This window comes from Larimichthys crocea, chromosome XIX, assembly GCF_000972845.2.
Source record: "Larimichthys crocea isolate SSNF chromosome XIX, L_crocea_2.0, whole genome shotgun sequence".
Lineage (NCBI taxonomy): Eukaryota > Metazoa > Chordata > Actinopteri > Sciaenidae > Larimichthys > Larimichthys crocea.
The window spans coordinates 6000651-6020594 of NC_040029.1; the positions used below are offsets into that span (position 1 = coordinate 6000651).

At 45.1% G+C, this 19944-nt stretch overlaps 1 protein-coding gene across 1 annotated transcript in view; it reads left to right on the forward strand.

Annotated features, from left to right (window-relative positions):
• pard3ba (par-3 family cell polarity regulator beta a) overlaps positions 1-19944 on the forward strand; it is a 151608-nt gene that overhangs the window by 32014 nt on the left and 99650 nt on the right. The window contains exons 3-5 of the mRNA XM_027291567.1: positions 381-561; positions 9762-9868; positions 16737-16819. Of these exons, the coding sequence (XP_027147368.1) occupies positions 381-561; positions 9762-9868; positions 16737-16819 (371 nt within the window). The remainder of the gene's footprint in view (positions 1-380; positions 562-9761; positions 9869-16736; positions 16820-19944) is intronic.

Sequence of the window (19944 nt, forward strand, 5' to 3'; positions counted from 1 at the left end):
GTTCCCCCTTTTTGTTCAAGGAAGAAGAAGAAAGTTGTGCTGCTGCTGAAGTGGCATCTGCCGGGGTGTTATGCACTGTAAGAGGTTTGAGAGCGAATGAGCTGTGAATCCAGCTCTGTTTGCTTGTCTACACACACCTACACACACACACGCATCTGCACACTTGGCAGAATGAAGCAGGTTGTATCCCCACTGCTGGCAAGATAAATCACATAAAAGCCTCACTGTGATCATGGCACAGAGGAGGCGCTATATAACCTGGCTGCGTGTTCCAAGCCAGAAATCTCATTGTTCCGACTGCCGCGCTTATCTCGAGGAAAGCGTGCTCGTTTTTAGATTGTGTGTTTTTTAATATTTCCACAATATTTCGTCTCTTCCAGCTGGTGGCCGTGATCGACGAAGTCCAGCAGCGCAGGAGGACGGACAGTCCCCGAGAGAGCATGTCCAACGGTTACTCCAGCGCCGGCCCCAGCCCTGAACCCCTCCAATACTTCCCTCACCTGCAGCACCAGGATCCAATCAGGGGCGAGATTGAAGTCAACGAGGCCAGCCTCAAAGCCAGTATGTCAGATCTGCTGTATATGTTTTCTCTTCGTTTTCAGCCCACGGTGTCAGCCTCATGAAAATACATGTATTTTAATTAGAGCTAGACATAAAATGATTAAAATTCAGTAGCCCTGTTCTGGGTGCAGTTTAGAGAAGTTTCTGCAAAGGAAAAAAAAACACACCAAAGCAATGCTCAATCAACACTTTCACATTTTTTGTGCATGTGAGAAAGTGTATCATGGTGAGACAGCAGGAGGTGTGTGTGTGTGTGTGTGTGTGTGTAGGTCTGTGAGAAAGAGGCAGAAAATACATTTATGGAACAGCTGTAAGCTGAAAGAGTAACGTGATGGCGTGTGAAAACAGATGTTGACGCAGCGTTCTCCGTGTCATTCTCATTTACTTAGTTTGTTCTCGTTTTCACACGTTGGCAGCTAACCGGGGTATTTTTCAACACGCTGACTGTCGAGGATTACTGTTTTATTAATATTATTAACCTTCATTTACCCAGGAAACGTCCCATTGATTAGAAATCTGTTTTAATGGGGCGGTCGGTAGCGTAGTGGGTTAAGCGGCCGCCCCGTGTGTGGAGGCTGTAGTCCTCACTGCAGCTGGCCCCGGTTCGAATCCTGCATCGGACGGCTGATTTACTGCGTGTCACTCCCCCTCTTTCTGCCCTCTGCTTCCTGTCTATCTTCAGCTGTCCTATCAATAAAGGCATAAAAGGCCAAAAAAATTATCTTTAAAAAGACATCTGTTTTAATGGCCATGACGTGCAGCAGCACAAACTAATGACCAGTATAAAAGGATACGAAACAGTGTTACAACACGACATCCTCAAGTGCTTTACAAGCCGTGAATCCAAGAATATCAGTATAGTGGCGTCAAAAAAAGCCACTTCCCGAGAAGTAACTAGGCACAGTAACTTCAGTTTGATGCCAATGACAGGAGATGTACTATGTAATAGTTCAAACGTTTAATTAAAAAAATAGAAAACAAATTACAGTCCGTACACACGGTAGAAAAACTTTATGCTCCCTTTAATATTGAATTTTATCAGGGAGAGAGCATGAATGATCATAACTAACATGAGTTTGTTTTTAAATGACCGCATCATCGGCGTAAATGGAAATCTTGACCCAGATTATTTATATTATTTCAGTCAGTTAACACAAAGTAGTCTGCGCTCGTCTTCACGCATCAGTTTGCAACTTGGCTACGTACTGCTCCTCCACCTCCTGTCCTGCCACTGCTTCATATTCAGCTGTGGAGCCACATTTTGCTAATGGAAACTCAATTAATGTATTTGCCCGAACAACATGACGAACACGATATTAATAAGAGCCACGCTGCTCCTTCATTTTGTCTCTGTCACGTTTTTATCCGTCCTCTGCTGACAAAAGCTTCCCTCCGTGCCCCATTAAGGTGATGGATATACTCCGAATCTGCCCTGAAACAGTAAATATCTTGATAAATGAACGTTTAACTCATTGTGTTGTTGTCGTTTTATGGTATGACCGAGCCTCTGCCTGTGTGTGACACTCATAATCACACTCCTAAGCCTCCTGTTCACACTTAATGTGTATGAATATACTGGAGAGCAGGGAGACGAGGTTAGGAATGATGAGTTGACCCTGATCAAAGATGACATCTCACTCCATTTAGCAAAGGTTCAAGTAATCATGAGAATGATATAATTTCTCTCGCTGAAGGGGAGAGGATTTATAAATTATTCACACATATTAAAATATTATGATTAAAACAACCTTATTTTGGGAAACCTGATGAGGCTGCAAGAAATATGCAGCTTTGTTGCATCATTTGCCCTCCTCGCTTTCTTTTTTGTTTGCCCTCCTCTGATTCTTTCTCCCCCCTCCGTGTTGAACTGTTGCGTATCTTCAAGCTCGACAGCAGAAAACTTAAAATTCCAGTGTCATGCAGCCTTAAAGTGTGAAGAGTCACGCCACAACGATTAAACAGACACATGACAAACGCATCCTTGTTCTTTAAATGATCACATTTTACAGAGAAGTGTTGCAGTGATAAATTGTGTTTTTTGTTTTTTGTCTACTTAACCTCCTGCAGGGGGATTCAGCGTTTGCTCGTGAAGTCAGAGGTTAGGGTCGGCTAAAAACAGAAAACACTCGGGGTTGTTAGCAGTTCACCGACTCGATCAAGGTCACTACCACGGGGCAGATGCTAAAAAAAATAAGAGAGAACGGACTGTTTGTTCGGACAGCACGTGTGCGGATGATGATCTGAAATGCAAAACGAATACATCAGTGTTTGTCTTTTCACGGTCAGGAGATGGAGTGAACAAGTTACTGGGTCATGGTGCATCTCCAGCGGGAAACATCACAAGAGTAGTCAGTCAGATGCCTAAGGGAGCCTCGGGGGAAATATGTGCTCTCTCTGTGGCACAGACTGTTCCGGTTATAGATAACTGTAAATAATCTTTTTTCTCTACTTTGTCTTTTTTCAAGTGAGAGATAAAGGATTAAATGAGCCTGGATGTGACATAACAAGGGCCTGTCAAAACCCTTTCACGTCCCTCTCTCCATCTGTTGGCCCATAAGCGCAGCCACCTGCCCTTTGCCTTCCCTCTCCCTATGCCCACTTTTGCCCTATGCCCCGTTATCTGCCCCCTCTCGCTTGCCTACTCCACTATTCAGCTTCAACCACCTGCCATCCAGCTCGCCACCCCGGGCCCTCTAGACCCTGACCCATCAAACCCCCACTACCCCTTCTCTCGATCTTCCCGTCTCCGCATGGCTTCCAGCGCTAACTAGATTAACAGAGTAGCCTCTTAGCATGCCCAGTGTCCAGCAGAGCGTGAATGGACTAATCCCACCCCTCCCGCCCCACCCTCCACAATCTGTGTTTTACCCAGTGGGACCTCTTCCTGCCCCCACCCGCCAACCCTCCTCTCAAGCCCTGTTGAACCCTGACTAACTTAGTTATGATCTGACCCCTGTGACGCCCCCTCGTATAGAGCCAGACTCGCGCATTAAGGCAGCTTTTGTCATCCACACACACACACACACACACACATAGAGTTTGACAGAAGAAAACCCCAGAACGCAGGTTAAACAACCCAAACCCTGTCACCTGTCACTCTGTGGACTGAGACAAAGACGCTTCCAGATGTTTTTAACGATGCATACATACGGCATATTCTTTAAAAACGTCCTTACATCATCTTTAACTGATTAGCGTTCATGCATACTAACCGACCTCTTCATCTTCTCACAGATTTCATGCACTCAGCCACCAGGGCGCCCCATAACGTTTGTATATTTGCTTTTAAAATCATATTAATAAGGTGCTCCCGTTCTTCTAGCTTCAGATCTTTCCTGATAAATAACAAAATAATAGACTGCCTGTGCGCCAGTGGCTACCGCGCAAACAGGAACTACTCATTCAGATTGATGAAGCAATAACTCGCCGACTCCTTGGCGACATCATACTTCGGTTCTTCACAAATGAGAATAAGTAAATAAATAAATAGTCGAACACTGACATTTCCAAAGAATGGAACGCTTCATCAACTACTTGTTTTATAATGTCCCGTCGGAGCACACATTCCCCGTTGGCCACAGCACACAGTGTACAGAGGTTTTCTGAAACAAAAACATGTCACACCAGAGTAAACATAACCCGATATGACATTTTCATAACTTTATTCTGCTCCTGTCATCTCCATGCGGCTAAGATAATAAGATGTGTAACTCATCCTTCCAGATATTAACCCATTCATCAACACATCACATAAACTCGGGGTTACCAGGAAAAATTGGATCACTCCCAAAGCACGTGACTGCTTTAATCACACTATTACCGTAACAGGATTATTCACAATGATCTGGTCATGGCAGGCGTGTGATCGCACTGAATGGTTGCGGACAGGGCGAGAAGTAATTCAGTAATCAGTCAGGCATCGCCGTGTTTGTGTCAGGTTGGGCTGTTTGTTTGAACAGGGTGATTGGACTTCACACTGCCCCAGTGGGATGATTAGACCCGCATCGATCCTGCCGCTATACACGGACACGACACACACACTCGCACACACATACACACACACGCTTCTAGGAAGAGAGTCCTTATCGCATCATCCCATGAGCAGCCTCAGCCGGGCTGCTTTATCGATTGAGAGAGAAACAAGACCACCCCGGCCCGTGGCATGAAAACACACGCACAGATATAAATACACACTGAAGCGCTGTAAGAAATGTACGTACACACTCACACCGTGCACGCGTGCTTGCACATGCAAACACAAAGGTGGACACACACTGATTACAATGTGTACAAAAGACAACAAAGAGAGGCAGACAGAAACATGATGCATCCGTGTTTTCATCCTGCCCTGGCAGTGAACTAGCACTGCGGCATTACAGAACTTTCACAGAACTGAAAACAAGAGGAAAACTCTTAAAATAAACCTGTGTGTTCCCAGCCATTGCATAAGCAGCCTAGTTTAGGCAGAGAGCTGCAGATGGAGACTCAGAGGCAGATAAACAGAGAGCTGGCAGAGTTCACAAGGCCTATTCAGGGCTCTCCAATTACACAAATCTCGACGGAAAGATAAGGGAGGAACATAACTTGGGTGTGCTTCAATGTGTTACCGTTTGTTTCCCCCCGACCTTGAAGTGGTCACAGAGATGAGTTCGGTCGGCGAGGTCTATTTCAAGTCGCAGGGCGCTCCGTGGTTGCGGCTGCACAGTTCCGTCAAATTAGCAAAAACCTAAAATACATCCAAAGTTTTTAGTGCTTCCACCTCCTCTCCACCCTCTTGGCAGGAGACTGCCATGTTAAAGCCTGTGATCTTAAAATAAATGAAAGTTCTGCTCACATCGCACAGAGGGCAGATGCCACACTTTGAGACAAAGTTTCTCTCCGCGACCTCCGCAAGGGATTTTTACCATTTGAACAAACGCAGGACTTGTTTTAGAGATTTGGTCAGATTTAATGACTTATCTTAAAAGCTTAACGTTTTGTTCACTGTAGATGTACAATATTTCATTTTTCACTTCTGCTCTGTTTGCATCTTCAATTTGCCCCTAAAATACCTGCAAAAAAAAAAAAAGTCACAGCGGAGACTTTCTGATTAATGCGACAGATTAAATTTCAGTCGAGCCTCGACTGAAGAGACGGAAAACGGTGGCAGACAAGCGCATCAGACAAACGGACTGATGCGGAGCATCCTCGAACGAACACGTGAAACAAAACTGAAATGCTTCCAAGCGTCTCTTCTCTTCTCATTGTGTCACCTCATCGCATCCTCTTCTTCTGGCACCTGGCTACAGAATTAACACCACCAGATCGGAAACAAATCTTAAGAGTAGAGGAAAGGAAATGAGCACTCATTTGCATTTTTGCAAAATTTGGTACCAATTCTCACAAAATTCGGATGGAAACTTAAACGATAGAGTCAAGAAATGTGCTAACTAACACTGCACATCTTTAATTGCAACTTTACCATAGTCACATTAACATATTTTCCCAATGTCCTTCAGGTCCACGTGTTGCTTGTTCAGTAGACTGAGGGTCTATGTGGTATAATTTTCTCGGCATGTAAACAACCGAAGGCCTTTATCTTCCAACCCAGTCAACCTTGTTTCGTAATGACTCTGAGGCAATCTTGTTTATGAGCATCCAAACAGCGGCTGACCTAAGAGAGTTACAACGGTCACCCTCATCAATATTTCTGGCCCTCCGTGACACTGCTTGACCCCCCCCCCTGAGGTCAATGCAGGTCAGAGGTCAAAGCTAGTGACCCTCGGGTTCCTTCACATGGCCGGGCGGGCCGTGCTCCGGGGGCTCTAAGTGGTGGGAGGATTGATGGAGGCAGATTTGACTCCGATGGATAAAAGGAGGGAGGATTTATGAGGCTGACCGCTGTGTAATGGACCCTGACTGTGACCATGGAGCGGCCTTGGTCACTTAACAAAGTCGCATCATCGACATTGAGGTGATGTATTTGTCTGTATTTGCAGCGCTCGTTTTGAAAATCCATTACAGCCACTTTGGAAATAAGTTTCTTCCAGTTCATCATTCGGTATCTCTAAAATCTCCCGGATCCAGTTTGAACAGGTGCTATCATTTAGTCCAGCTGGCCTCGCGGTAGTAAAGGTAGTTTGGTATTTAATGTACCTCTTGTCCTTGCGGTTTCACTTAGCGTTGTGCAGTTCATCACGGTGTAAGAGTAGCTGTCAACTTTCCCCCGCGGTGGTGGTAAAAACTTCCTGTTACCTTAGCAGACTGGGCTCAAAACAAAGTGCCAGTGTGTTCGTGTTTACCTTTTTTAAAACTGGATACATGCCCGCTGCTCGGTGTGTATTTTTATCTGCATTCATTTCTATGAAAGAGCCTGACAGGTGGGTACAGGAGGGAGAGGGAAAGAAGCATCCATTAAGTTTTACTGCTTTCTATTCATGGTCGCTCTAGACTTGTAAACTTTTGCACGTGTTGGGGAAATGTAAAGGCGCCGAAAAAATGCCTTCTGTGGTGTTTGCATAAAAGATGTTGAGCTTGGAATGCTTAAAAAGCCTGTGAAGTTCTCACAAAGCATCCTCAAAGATGACTCTAAGAGTTAAATTAGACAAGACAATCCTCTGAGCGTACTACATAAAGTAAAGTTACTTGACTAAACACTTTGCTGCTCGTTGTCAATGCTAAAGCCTTGTGTTTTTCATGCAAATTCTTGTAATAGTGCATGTTTGGTTGCTTTTCCAGTGTATTGACTTTAGCTACAAGCTCGCCAGCAACTTCCACCCCGACCCTGCGTGGGCGGTGTGTGTTCACAGCTCAACACAGCTTCATGAATTCTAAACTCGCATTTGAAACACTTTAAACTTTCCTCAGCGCGTCTCGTATCTACTCGCGGCTTTGACTTTTGACCGCACATGCAACAGTCTCCTCGTTCACACCTGGTGTCAGAGCGAGATCTGTATCCAGATCCGTCTGCATGACAAAGAATCCGATCTTACTTTTGTTGCGGTTCCGCCTGGCATCCTTAATGCGTTCACAGTGAGATCGGATCTCTGTCCGCAAGAGCAAAAACCTGTGCGAGTAATTTGAGATCAGCCCCAGATCTTATAGAAATCTTATAGTTTTGGGAGTTGTTGAGTTCGGACAGACTTTCTAAACGTTGAGAAACCCTGCATACAACATATTCTTAATTATTTGTCCCTTGTAAAATCAACTTCTCTGCAACTGAGTAAATGATGTGCCTTGTTAACAGCAGATCAGCTGCACAGTTATTTCTTATTCGCTTCCCACCTCGGTATCGCTTTCATTTTTCACGCACCTCTGTTGAATAATGCATGTTTCGGCGCTTACACCACAAAGGATAGACGGATAATCAGTAAACTAATTAGAGGTGTTCTCTTTCAGCCTCCTCGCACGTCTAAATTTGAACAACATATTGTTATGTTGGCTAAAGACGCCCGTCTGTATCGGTTGCATCCTGTTGTGCGGATGCCACAGACTGCACACCTCACATTAACATGCGCGCTTCCTTATCAGGACAAACGCGATTGGATTTCAATGCCGGCGTGCAAACGGGGTCAAACATTCACTTTGTGTTCACTCCGAGCGCACCTCGACAAAAGGCTCGTTTCACAACAGCAAAAAAACGTATCTGCAGAGTTTGACCTATTTTAGATGCACACAAGATTAATAGATAATCAGACGGAGAGAGCAGAAGCCGGTAATACGCCGGAGCGCCGTGTGATGTGTCGTTCTGATGCCTTTTGATGCCAGCTCTGAGAAGATACCTGCTCCCCCCGCAGATGTTTCCGCGTTAAAATCAAAGCATGTTTCATTATCACAAATCACGTTGATTTCCGCACAGTTTTCTGCCCGTGGTCTGCTTTTCTAAATCGGATTAGACCGCATTCTGTCGATTTCCTCAATAGATCACAAACCAGAGGGCAAAAAATCTGAAGGAAATCATTAAAAGGACGCAACGTTTTGAAGCTTTTTGTCTCCTTTTGAAGTCTTTTAAATGTAGCAGGGGTAGAAAGTGAAACACAGACAGATGGAGGGCGAGACGGGGACTGAATAACTCATAATTAATGCTAATTAATACCAATGATTTGACAGACCAGAACACATGGATATGATCCGAGCTGTAAATGATAGTTTTACTGTATGTGTGGCCATTTTTCATCTGTCTACCATCACAAACCGCACACCGAGACCCCCGCCACCTCTCTCCCTCCCTACTTGTTCCCCCTCCTCTGCTCTCTCTATTCTGACCACGTTAGACCAGGACCCTGTCACTGACCCTCCAAAGAGAGATTGATTGCAGGAAAGAAGAGAATTTTGTTTGCCTTCCCCTTTTCTGTGTCTCTCAGTTTTTTCGAAGTTTTTCTCCCTCACTGTCACCATCTTCTCTTTTCGTTTATCTCGCGCTCTTCCCCCCGTCTTTATTTTCTCCACTGTCGAGTTGAATTTGGGAGAAAAAAAAAACCCTGCTACGGGTTTTACATCCACAAACACCAGCCCTGCTCTCTTCGGGGTGGATATTAAAAAAGCAAGAAGCAGCACAAAGGTCCAAATTAGATTCTCTTGAATTGTTTTATTGTGGCTTCAGACCTGCCCGTGTTACCTCTCCCTCGCCCAGCTCCTTTGGGCTGTGGTAAGTGTGTATGTGCATGTGATTATATGTGCATTCAGGGACAACAGCTGCTCACATGAACACTGTGGGTGTGGGCTTTTGGTGCATTTTGATGGTTTTTGGTCCACTCTGAGGGTTTGTAAGTCATCTTGGAATGAATTCCAGCCAGTTTTTCATCACACAGAGACACGTTTGTTTACATTAGATGATTCTCTCTAAACACTTCATGTCCCTCATCATTTCCTCCATCCATTTTCTCCAGAATCTCCATTAGCTTTGCTCAATCAGGAGTCCTTTGTTTTGTTTTTCATCTCAAGGTGCCAACAGACGCCCTGAATTTTCTTTTCTTTTTGGTGTCAAAACGCTTTTGGAGAGCTCAGAGAGCCTCGGGGGTCTTTCGAAACCCTCTGAGCCTCCATAATGCTCATTTCAACAAGACGCGGGGCCCAGCTGCTGAGCATGAAAGCTGCCAAAAAAAGACTCCCCATGATCCTCAGCGCATTTGGAGTTTGAGAAAATCAAATACAAAAAAAAAAAAAAGTTCTGACGTGACCTCCAGCCATCCTCTAACTCTGCATCTTTTCTTCTCACACAGACACACCTCTGTTGGTGAGGAGCAGCAGTGACTCGGCGTTGGCCCCGGCCCATCAGGAGTCAGACACGCCTCCACCTGAAGACCACAGGAACGGGCCGCCTGAACTGGTGAGCACAAAAAAAAACTAAAGAAAAATCAGAGGAATAGATACCAAAAAATGGACAAAACTCTGATGTAATTTGGGCAAAATGTTTTAACCAAAGCAAGAAACACTGAACGAGAAATGAAAAATGTCAAAAGAAATAAATCACAGAGAGATGAACATATTGCATTTCCCGTGACATTTCTGGTTTGTGCCGTTGCCTCATAGAAGCCAGAAGCAGCCAGTGAGTATTCCTCATGTGGTCCAGCTCTGCGCCCCAGGCTGTACTTTGAAAGGGTCGGCTTTTCAAGTGCTCTTTTTCCAAACAGGGCCGCCATTAAGGAGGCTGCCTTTGTGTGTGACTGTGTGTGTGGACAGGACAGTAGTCTGTGTGTGAGGTCACACTGTTAATGTCCGTGTTACTCAGGTAGAAGACAGGCAGGAGGGAGAGAGTCCCGTCGTTCGCCCCCGTCGTGTCCGACACAGCGGTGACTAAGCAGAACGCAAGGCATCAGCGGGGCGGCGGGTAAACACAATGACAAAGCGCATATTGGCTGTCCAGAAAAACGTCAGGCCTCATCCCCTTCAAACAGCACGAACGAACAGGCTCGTTTTACACCATTTTAAAATATCCTTACAGCTGCTCTGCAGCTCTGCGATCTAAATCCAGACCTCGGCAGCCTTATTCGAACCCGCTCACTATATATATGATATGTCAAACAAAGGAGGGACAATGCATGTGAGGGTTTACCACAGTGTTTAACGCCTAAGACATCAAGGTTAGGAGAGAGTTTGTGTCATGTTAATATCTCAACAACTGTTGGATGGATTACCATACATGAGATTTAAAGGATATGTCCTGTCCATGAGGTTTGTGAAATGTCTCAACAGCTCCTGGATGGTGCTCCTGGAGATTCATGACCCGGCCAGGATGACCTGTAATAACTTTGGTGATCCTCTGATCCCTCCCAATAGATAGTTAATTCAAATTCATCCTGCTTATGATCCAAAACATTGACTTTGTATGTAATCAAAATTAGTGTTTGCTGTGTGAACGCTCCGTCTTTGGAGATGTTTTCCCAACTTTCTCGATCCAACATTAAGAGCACGATACTTGTATAAAAAGAACAGAAATAAGATAAAGAAGTAAAATACAATACTATAAAAATTTGACCATCAAATATACTAAAATAGAATATGAAAAAATAAAAAAAATATGTATGAATGTTCATTAAGTCAGTAGGATTACGGTGCAGACAAGCAACCTGATTACTGCAAAAGCTCAGCTTAAGTTTGATTTAGACATTTCCGCGGTACAATAACAGTACCAGTAAGAAGTGCTTTTATAGGTTTTTGCATTCACGGACTTAATCGTGTCACGATCTTACAGATCAGTCTCAATCTCCATATATAATGAGAAGTGAAACCTCACAGATCAGACTTTAGTCGGAGGATTACTTAGCTTCTCTTTCCCGTTGAGAAAACTCACCAGCCCTCTAATCTACGTCAGCTGGATGATATCAAAAGGAAGCTCGGGTTAGTCTCAGACCAGTCGGTTGTAATCAAACTGGTCTGAGGAGTTGACACAGTGGTTTTGATCCGACAGCAGCGGTATCTGAGCAGAGTAACTTCCCACAATCAAACGGCGCAGACCTTTTAATCTCCACAGCAGCTTTGTGAACTTGGAAAAACACAACGAACCCGAAACTTGTGCCAATATAATAATCAAAACAATCCGCTCAGATGTGGGATCCACATGTGACACGGCAACACAAAAAATACGTGTAGCCTCGAAGTGTGTGAGTGTGTGAGTGTGTGAGTGTGTGAGTGTGTGTGTGTGTGTGTGTGTGTGTGTGTGTGTGTGTGTGTGTGTGTGTGTGTGTGTGTGTGTGTGTGTGCAAGGCTGTCACAGCTCTTGGGCATATTGAGTCCTGGGCCTGATGGACTTCCATAGATCAATACACTATCACTTCATCCTTACTCATCCACTGTACTGCTGGTCTGCAAACCTCCCCGTTATCTCCACACACACACACACACACACACACACACACACACACACACACTCTTAAACACACGCACACACTTCTGCCCCTTTTGTCTTGGAGGAGGTATTGAAAGCTAGATAAAGTGTAATTAAGGCTGATACAGTGATAAATATGTGCCCTGCCCCTTTGATTGATTTTTCTGCCTGCTCTGGTGATGCTTGGCCCACTTCTTTGATTCACATGTCGTCTTTGCACACTCCTCTCTCTCTCCTCGTCTTTTCTCTCTGTATCAGAAAGACCTAATGAAACTAGTAAAACGGCTGAGCGGTGCTAAACATGGAGCCGGACCCCCTTTTTTTAATTGATTTGGACTTCCTGCCATGTACGCAGGCTAATAAACGAGACGTTTAAAGTTAGTAGCTGGAGGCTCCTCTCGCTCTCCTCCTTCTCCTAATCCCCGTCATGTCTCTTCATCCTCCCTCTCTCTCTCTCTCTCTGTGTCCCGCTCCCCCCTCGCCGTGCCTCCCACGTTTTTGGCTGATTTCCGGGGGTGCGGTGATGCAATACATGTTAACACAGCAGAAAGTCTGACTTTAATACGTTACACTCTGTCCGGCATCCCTTCAGCCGTGATGTAAAAAGCTGACACCTCAACCAGCTCGACTAAAACTGTCCGTTTTTTCCTCGTCTTGTCTGCACGGCGTCTGTTTTTCCCGTGCCAGCAGCTGGATGCTGTGTGTTTCTGTGCCGTGCGTCCCTCGGGGATTTCACCGCACTCGCATGTGTTTTTGTAAGAGAACGTAGGTGACAGAATGTGGCCACGGCAGTCAGGTGATGTGATGGATATCGCGAGGGTCAAGGAGCACCCGGCGAGTACACTGTAGCTGTGATCCTGCAGTGTATACACACACACACACACACACTATTCCTCAACCGGCTGACGTGTAGCAGATGACTACAGCACTCCTCGAAAATGCACAAAAGAAACAACACACCTCATTACTCATCCGTCTGACAACAACCACACACACTCGCACACAAACACCTCATCTCTCATATGTCTGCGCGCCGCCCTGTCACTCACACGCACCTCCGACTTACAAACTCCAAACACAAAAACACGGCATTGGCGGCGCGCGACGCAATAACACAGCAGACAACCTGTTAGTCGCGCTCAGACGGAGGTTTTCTCGACAGAGCGTTTATCCCGGCACCACAAAGCCCATCACGTTCAAAACAGATTATATAAAACATCTACAAACTTCGGATTTCTGAAAGAGACGTACACGTGCTAAAAAAAAAAAAAAAAAAACTGCAGTTGAAACAAGAGCATTTTGAGCCGTATTCACACGGGAATCATCGTTTATGTCGAAGCGATGAAAGAAACCGGGGTTGGGTCTCAATTCGAAGCGCCAAAATAAGTTACACCAGCAGCTAAAAGAGGAAGGCGCTGAAAGGAGTTGAAGTGCAAGTCCAAAGAGCAAGTGTTGGCACTAAAAAAGGAGCTTAAAGTGTTAGAGGTGTTAGAAACGCTTAAACAAGGCGGCATCAGTTCAAGTGTGAGTTCAAGACGAGGTAGTATCAGCTGATGTGTGGGCAGTAGCCACAGGACTCACATTTTCACCTCGCTTTGAAGGCTATGACCTCATTCTTTTTCTTTTTTTTTTTAAAGATAATTTTTTTGGCCTTTTATGCCTTTATTGATAGGTCAGCTGAAGATAGACAGGAAGCAGAGACACGCAGTAAATTAGCCGTCCGATGCGGGATTCGATCCGGGGCCAGCTGCAGCGAGGACTATATCCTCCACACTGGGCGGCCGCTTAACCCACTACGCTACCGACCGCCCCTATGACCTCATTCTTTCCACAAACAAATACAGAAATGTGTCTAAAATCGGCAACAGTTTGATTTAAAATCAAATCAATGAATATGACCAAGCATTAAATGTTGTAAGCTTTCTGTATCTGACAGCTTTTAATAGACCTTTTCTTTCACAGCAGCCGCTTTGAGATGAAATAGCCGGTTCAAACGCAGGTGTTTCCAATGATACTAATTAAACACCGGCTCAGAGTAAGGCAGCCTTAATTAGTGTCATCAGCAGCACCTGTGTTGAACCCACTATTTCATCTCAAAGTGGCCGCTGTGGAAAAAGTTCTGCTACGGAAGCTTGTCGGTAAGTACCAAACTATCGAGGTTTGAGACCGGGTGTCAGTACTTGGTTTGGTAGACACTCATAGTTAGGGCCCGAGCACGGCACGCTATTGGATTTCGAATGTTTAAAAGTAAATTGCTTTTTCAACGGCCTATATGTACTCGAAAACTCACGAAAATTTGCTTACCCACCCAAAGTCGGGTGTAAAATTACGTATTTCAGGGGTCTCGCACATGGACGTACAAAAATGGCTCTACAGCGCCACCTAGATGTATGTTTTCGGAGGGGCCCCTCGCCATGGTTTCATCCACGTGTACGAAATTTGGAGGGAGTATGTAACATACTGAGACACACAAAAAAGTCTCTTGGTGACCCGGGCTACAGCGAAGTGTACGGCGTCCATTTTGTTCCAAATTTGGCCGTTTCATGTTTTTGGGGTCATTTCCAGGGGTCGCATTTGAACGAACTCCTCTTAGGGCTTTCGTCCTATGTGTTTGAAACTTGCCGTGTGTGTTCTTAAGGCCTCGACAATGAAAAGTTATCAAGGTATTATTAAGACCAATATTATGCAAATTCCGGCTGCATAATTATTTAGGGGGCGGGGCAAAAGCGCTCTATAGCGCCCCCTGGAATTTTTCTTTGGAACAGCCCCGCCACAGTTTTGTACACAGAGTTATGCAACCTCAGCCGAATTGTAGAACATGGTGAGACCTACAAAAAAGTCTCTTGGAGCAATGGGCTACAATGAACAGGAAGCGAGATATTTAAGAATGAAAATCACCATTTTTGGTGTTTCGGGCTGGTTGAGAAGGGGTCATGTTTGAACGAACTCCTCCTAGGGATTTTATCCCATTGCCTTCAAACTTGGTAGGTGTGTTCACATAGACTTCCTGAGTAAAAGCTAACAAAATGATGAATTTTGAGGAAACTGTGTGGGGGCGTGGTGATCCATAAAAAGATTCAAAGAAGAAATCGGCAGGAAGCACCTTCTCAGAGCTGTCTGAAACTTCTTGTGGTTATTAAGACCGATGTTGTGCACATGTGCGAGGGCCCGACCATCACTGCTTGCAGCTTTAATTCTCCTTACACTTATAATTGTAACAGCAGTAGCAGTAGTAGCCATGTACTACTGCATTAGCAGCACCAACAGCCATATTATTGCTGGTGAATTGAATTGAAATATGCATCACCCACACACAGAACGAACATTTTGAAATGTGTTTATATGTGATAAAGATATAAATAATAATAATAAAAGTGTAATAAGGACAGTTATGTTTATTCACACTAAGGTTAATGTTATATAAAGGCAGCAAACTCAGAGGATGATGCTTGTGTTTCTTCACTGTGTGTTCAGATACAGCAGCGAGCGAGCGGGGCGAGCTGATTGGCCGAGCACCAGCAGAGCTCCCAGAGAGCAAAGCTGCTGTTTTTTTCATGTCTCGATAAACAGACAGTGCTCTCAATCAGGGATTAGATTCACACTGGGCGTTTATGGCGCGATCCCTTCGTTTCAAAGCATTAAAGAAAGGCAGGTTTGTCTGTAAGTGTGTGTGTGTGTGTTTGTTTACATCCCCACACGCCATATCTTATGTAATACATGTGCTGCACATGTAGTACACGCAAGGGTTTTTGTGTTATTGTACCACGTGTGTTCATTTTCACAGTACAATCCTTGTAACATGGTACAACAGCAGCAGCAGACGTGTTCAGGATGTTGCGCACACGCGTGTTCACCTGCTCCTCTGCTCCGTGTGTCAGTACTCTGTGATGAGGATGCGTGGTGCTGTGGGAGGAGAGTGTGTGTGTGTGTGTGTGTGTGTGTGTGTGTGTATTAGCCGATGGCGTTGCGGGAAGATGCACAGCAACAATGGAGCCTGGAGCTCGTCTTTTCTGCCCCCGCACACACATGCGCTCCATTGTGGGGTAATCTCACACTGCCCAGATAAGTGGGTCACTATTTGTACATGCAGCATATGTGTGTGTGTGAGTGTGTGTGTCTGTTTTTGTGTCTGCAGCTCCGCCGAGTCAGTATGTGTTTGTAATATTTGCAGGAAATGTATGCACGGGGGTGTGTGTGTTATAAAACATGTATTTACTCTGTGTGTGACAGAGGGTCCATCGGGGAGTTGGGTGTGGTGAGGAGGGGGGTTGCTCGGAGTGGTCTGGTGGGCGTGGAGCTTTTTAGCCATTAGTACTGGTGACACAATGAAAGTGACAGGGCAGAAAGACCTAATTGCACCCTTCTTGTCTTTAGCGATTTGGGGCTCTCTCCCACTCCTTGAGCACCTCGCAACAGTTTGACGCCGTCGTCGTCCCCAGATTTCTCTCTCCCTCGTCCTTTTTATTCGTTTTTTTCATCCCCCCCCTGGGGGGCTGTTGTTGATTTTACCGGCTTAAAAATAGAGCCCTGCCTGACACAGGGCAGAGATGCAAGGAGTGAGGGGGGGAGGGAGATGTAGACAGATAGAAATATACATAGAGTAAAGAAAGGACAGCAGCGCGTGGTAGGGAGCTCGGCGTCCGGCGGTCGTTCTCTGTTCGCTGTCTCCAAAAGGTGATTGATGGTGGCGTTAGATTGTTTTGCTAATTGGCGACGGGCCTCCTCGGACTCGCCGGCTGGCTGGCTGCTGTTTGTTCAGCATGTGTGTGTGTGTGTGTGTAAATGTAGACGCTTGTTAATTTGTCACCGCAGCCATTATCATCCCGTTGACTGAAAGGGTCTGTTTGTGTGTTGTTGTGTTTTTAAACAGGAAATCGACCATGTGCTGAGAGGAGCTTTGGAACGGCTGCGCACGGACGACCCCCCCGCCAAGATGGGCAAAGTGAACTTCAGGTACGAGCGTGTGTGTGTGTGTGTGTGTGCAGGTTTGTTTCTGTGTGTGTTATGGACGTCCACACAGATCACACTGTAGCTACGGCACAGACAAGGATTAACACTCCAGTCTTTGTTTAACAGCCGGACACTGACCGGATTAAACAGCCTCCATGTGCTGGAGCAGAGATGGAGGGAAGTTCCTCCACCTCTTTCACTCCTTCGCTCCTGTTTATTCTAATTATTGTGTCTGCCTGATGACAAGGCAACTTATTTTTCTGGCACACAGGGTTGAGAGTGCTTTACCCTGAAGGCACAGAGACTGAAACAAGAACGTAAAATACTGTCACAAGAGTCTAAAAGGGTTTGTGACAGATTAAACATTCTGTAAATACTAGGACGACTATAGCGTCCATTCTGAGCGCTCATACTTGGCTGTGAAGCTCTAGATGAGGCGAGGTTAAGTAGCAGTGCAGCACTTAATAATAGTCAATACTGGTGAAGGTTTTGATTTGAATCAAACTCTGTCAGTCCCACTGGGACGCCGGTGGTCCGCCCACTGTTTGAGTGAACCAACTGGAGGACATCCCTGTCGATTCACATTTGGATAATACATAATAATATAATGTGTTATCGTAGCAACATTTCCCTTCTTGATTACTGGTCATGACATTGTTGTTATTATTAGATACCCATGGTATCGACCTTTGACCCAGATGAAGTGAGAAATGTTAGTAACAAGGTTTGACAGTCACTTTGTTTTGTAATGACAAACCATACATTTGACAACTTCATTATAGCAGCATTTATTTTTTAAGTCTTGAATGCAGCTGTTGCCATGAGTGTTTCTTCTTCATTATCAAACATGAGACTAGTATGAAATTTTTAGATTAATGGTCCGAAAAATTCATTTTAAGTCAGGAAATAGTGCAAAACTCTACAGTATTCATTAAATAGATGCAGCCTTTTAAACAGTCAATCAAAACTTGATTAGTTTTCTGTCTTTAATGTCTCAATTAACCAGTTTGATCACTCGAAATAGCGATTCTATATCTACCTGTTATTTATTGGACATGTGACTTTGTGCTTCTTTGTGTATGAGCAGCATCAAATAGAAGATGCTCCAGCAGCATCAATGGCTCACCTGTTCAAGAGTGTGTGTGTGTGTGCAGGTGAATGAAAGTACCGTACATGAGTGTGCACATCTCACTATAGCAACCTCCATTTATGTTTTTGGGCATGTGACCGCAGACCTCGGCATGATGGGAGTTTTATCTTCATTTCTCCAGGCTGTCAGTCACGCGGTAACTATGGCAACAATTAACCCCTCCATCACAACCTTCTGGCCTGTCTCGCACGGCGAGTAAAGGGATCATTTTGCGGCGTTCCCTCTGCAGCCGGGCTGATTTTTTTTTTCCCGATAAGAAAAGAGTTCTTTTGAAAATAAGTCCCGGGGAGAATGGCGGGGCGCTCAGGAAACGACTTGGCTGGAGTGACAGATGGTGATTTTTCAGCGTTTTGCCGAGCAGTGGTGTCTTGACAGCACTGTGATACAATGGAGGCGCGGCTCTCACAGATAGTTTGCCATGGTAACAGATGGTTGGCGGTTGAAGGAGCCACGGTGAGCGAGTGAGGGCACATTTTCAGCGAGTCCCGGCCCCGAGTTTGTTAGGCACTCAGCCTCCGTTGATGTAGAGGAAGTCAACCAAGAGTGGGAGCTCCATCTGTCTCACTCCTCGTTGCTCTTTTCATCCGTCCCACTGTCCCTCGCCTCTCTTTCCCCCCCTCTGCCAACCCCCCTGCAGGCCCCCAGTGGAATGTCTGTGTTTGTGTTTGTGTCAGTGGGATGCTGAAATGGGTGAGCGGAGCTATTCTGCATATTAACGCGCAGCACTAACAAGCTATGGCTGCCTCTGATGAGCTTGTTTGTGCCGCCGTTTGTTTTTTATATGAATGTAAATGGGCTGAAGCTGTGTGAGTGAGTGTGTGTGTGTTTGTTTGTCTGAAAACACATACATCATCCAGGACCAGCTTTGTACCTGTGTGCAGGAGTGTGTGTGCTGCCCTGGCATGTTTGTTTACCATCACTGAAAGTAAATTTAGGAGTGCGAGTGTGTAATTCATGGGTTATGCACATGTGTAATTTAGATGTTGCTCTGTTCTCTAATGGATGTAAATTTGATGCACATGTGTATCTGCGAATTCAATTTAGAGGAATGTGACTGATGGTGTTTGTGAGCACGCAATAGATGTAGCAATAAGAATGCAAATTGGCTGTGTGTGTGTGCGTGGCTGTGTGCGTACAGTACGTGTGTGACCCTGGCAGAGGTTAACGAGAGCGAGGTGACAGTGACAGAGGAGTGTGTTCTAATGATCCCAGCAAGTCCTTGGGCTTGTGTTGGTGTACCAAGCACATAAACCTTGAACTTCTCTGCCTTTGTTCTCGAGACTCGCTGCCTTTTTAGCGAGCTGGAAAAGCTCTGCAGGGAAACGGAAGAAAGCAATACCTTTATGTTCTTGTTCTCCCACCTGAGATTGCTCTTTTTGGACCGCTCCTCTCACATGCGCTTCAGAGAGGCTGGAGGAGAAAAGTGGATGATGATGCCGAGAATGTCTTGGCTGAGATCTGAAATGCCCAAGGACACGGAGGACTTTTTCTCAACTTGTCACAGGATGAATTCCTCAACGCGGAAATAGTTTTTTCGCTCAAGTTTTACATATATCCCATAATTATTCATATTATATTACATATATGTTACATTTAATGCAACCCTCCCACACACAAACGGTCTTTAGATGCAAATAGACAAACAAATATGGAGTGAAAACACCTGTAAGGAGTGAGAAAATCAGGTTTTGATTGCACGGTTGAAGGCAGTAGACAGATGTCTGCCTCATGCTGCCATGATGAAAAATAGTCGAACTCACTTCTACAACAGAAGTCAGTAAAAGTAAGAAGTAAGTGCCACAAATGTTCACAAAACAAAACATGCTTTAGGTAGGTATAATCAGCCCAAACTTTCTATTTTGAAGCATTTATCTTCTTACCAAACATAGATATCACTAATATTCAGCTATAGATAGATCAAAACCTTCATCATTTTAAACAAGACTTAGAGCTGTACACAGGAAAAATGACAGATCGT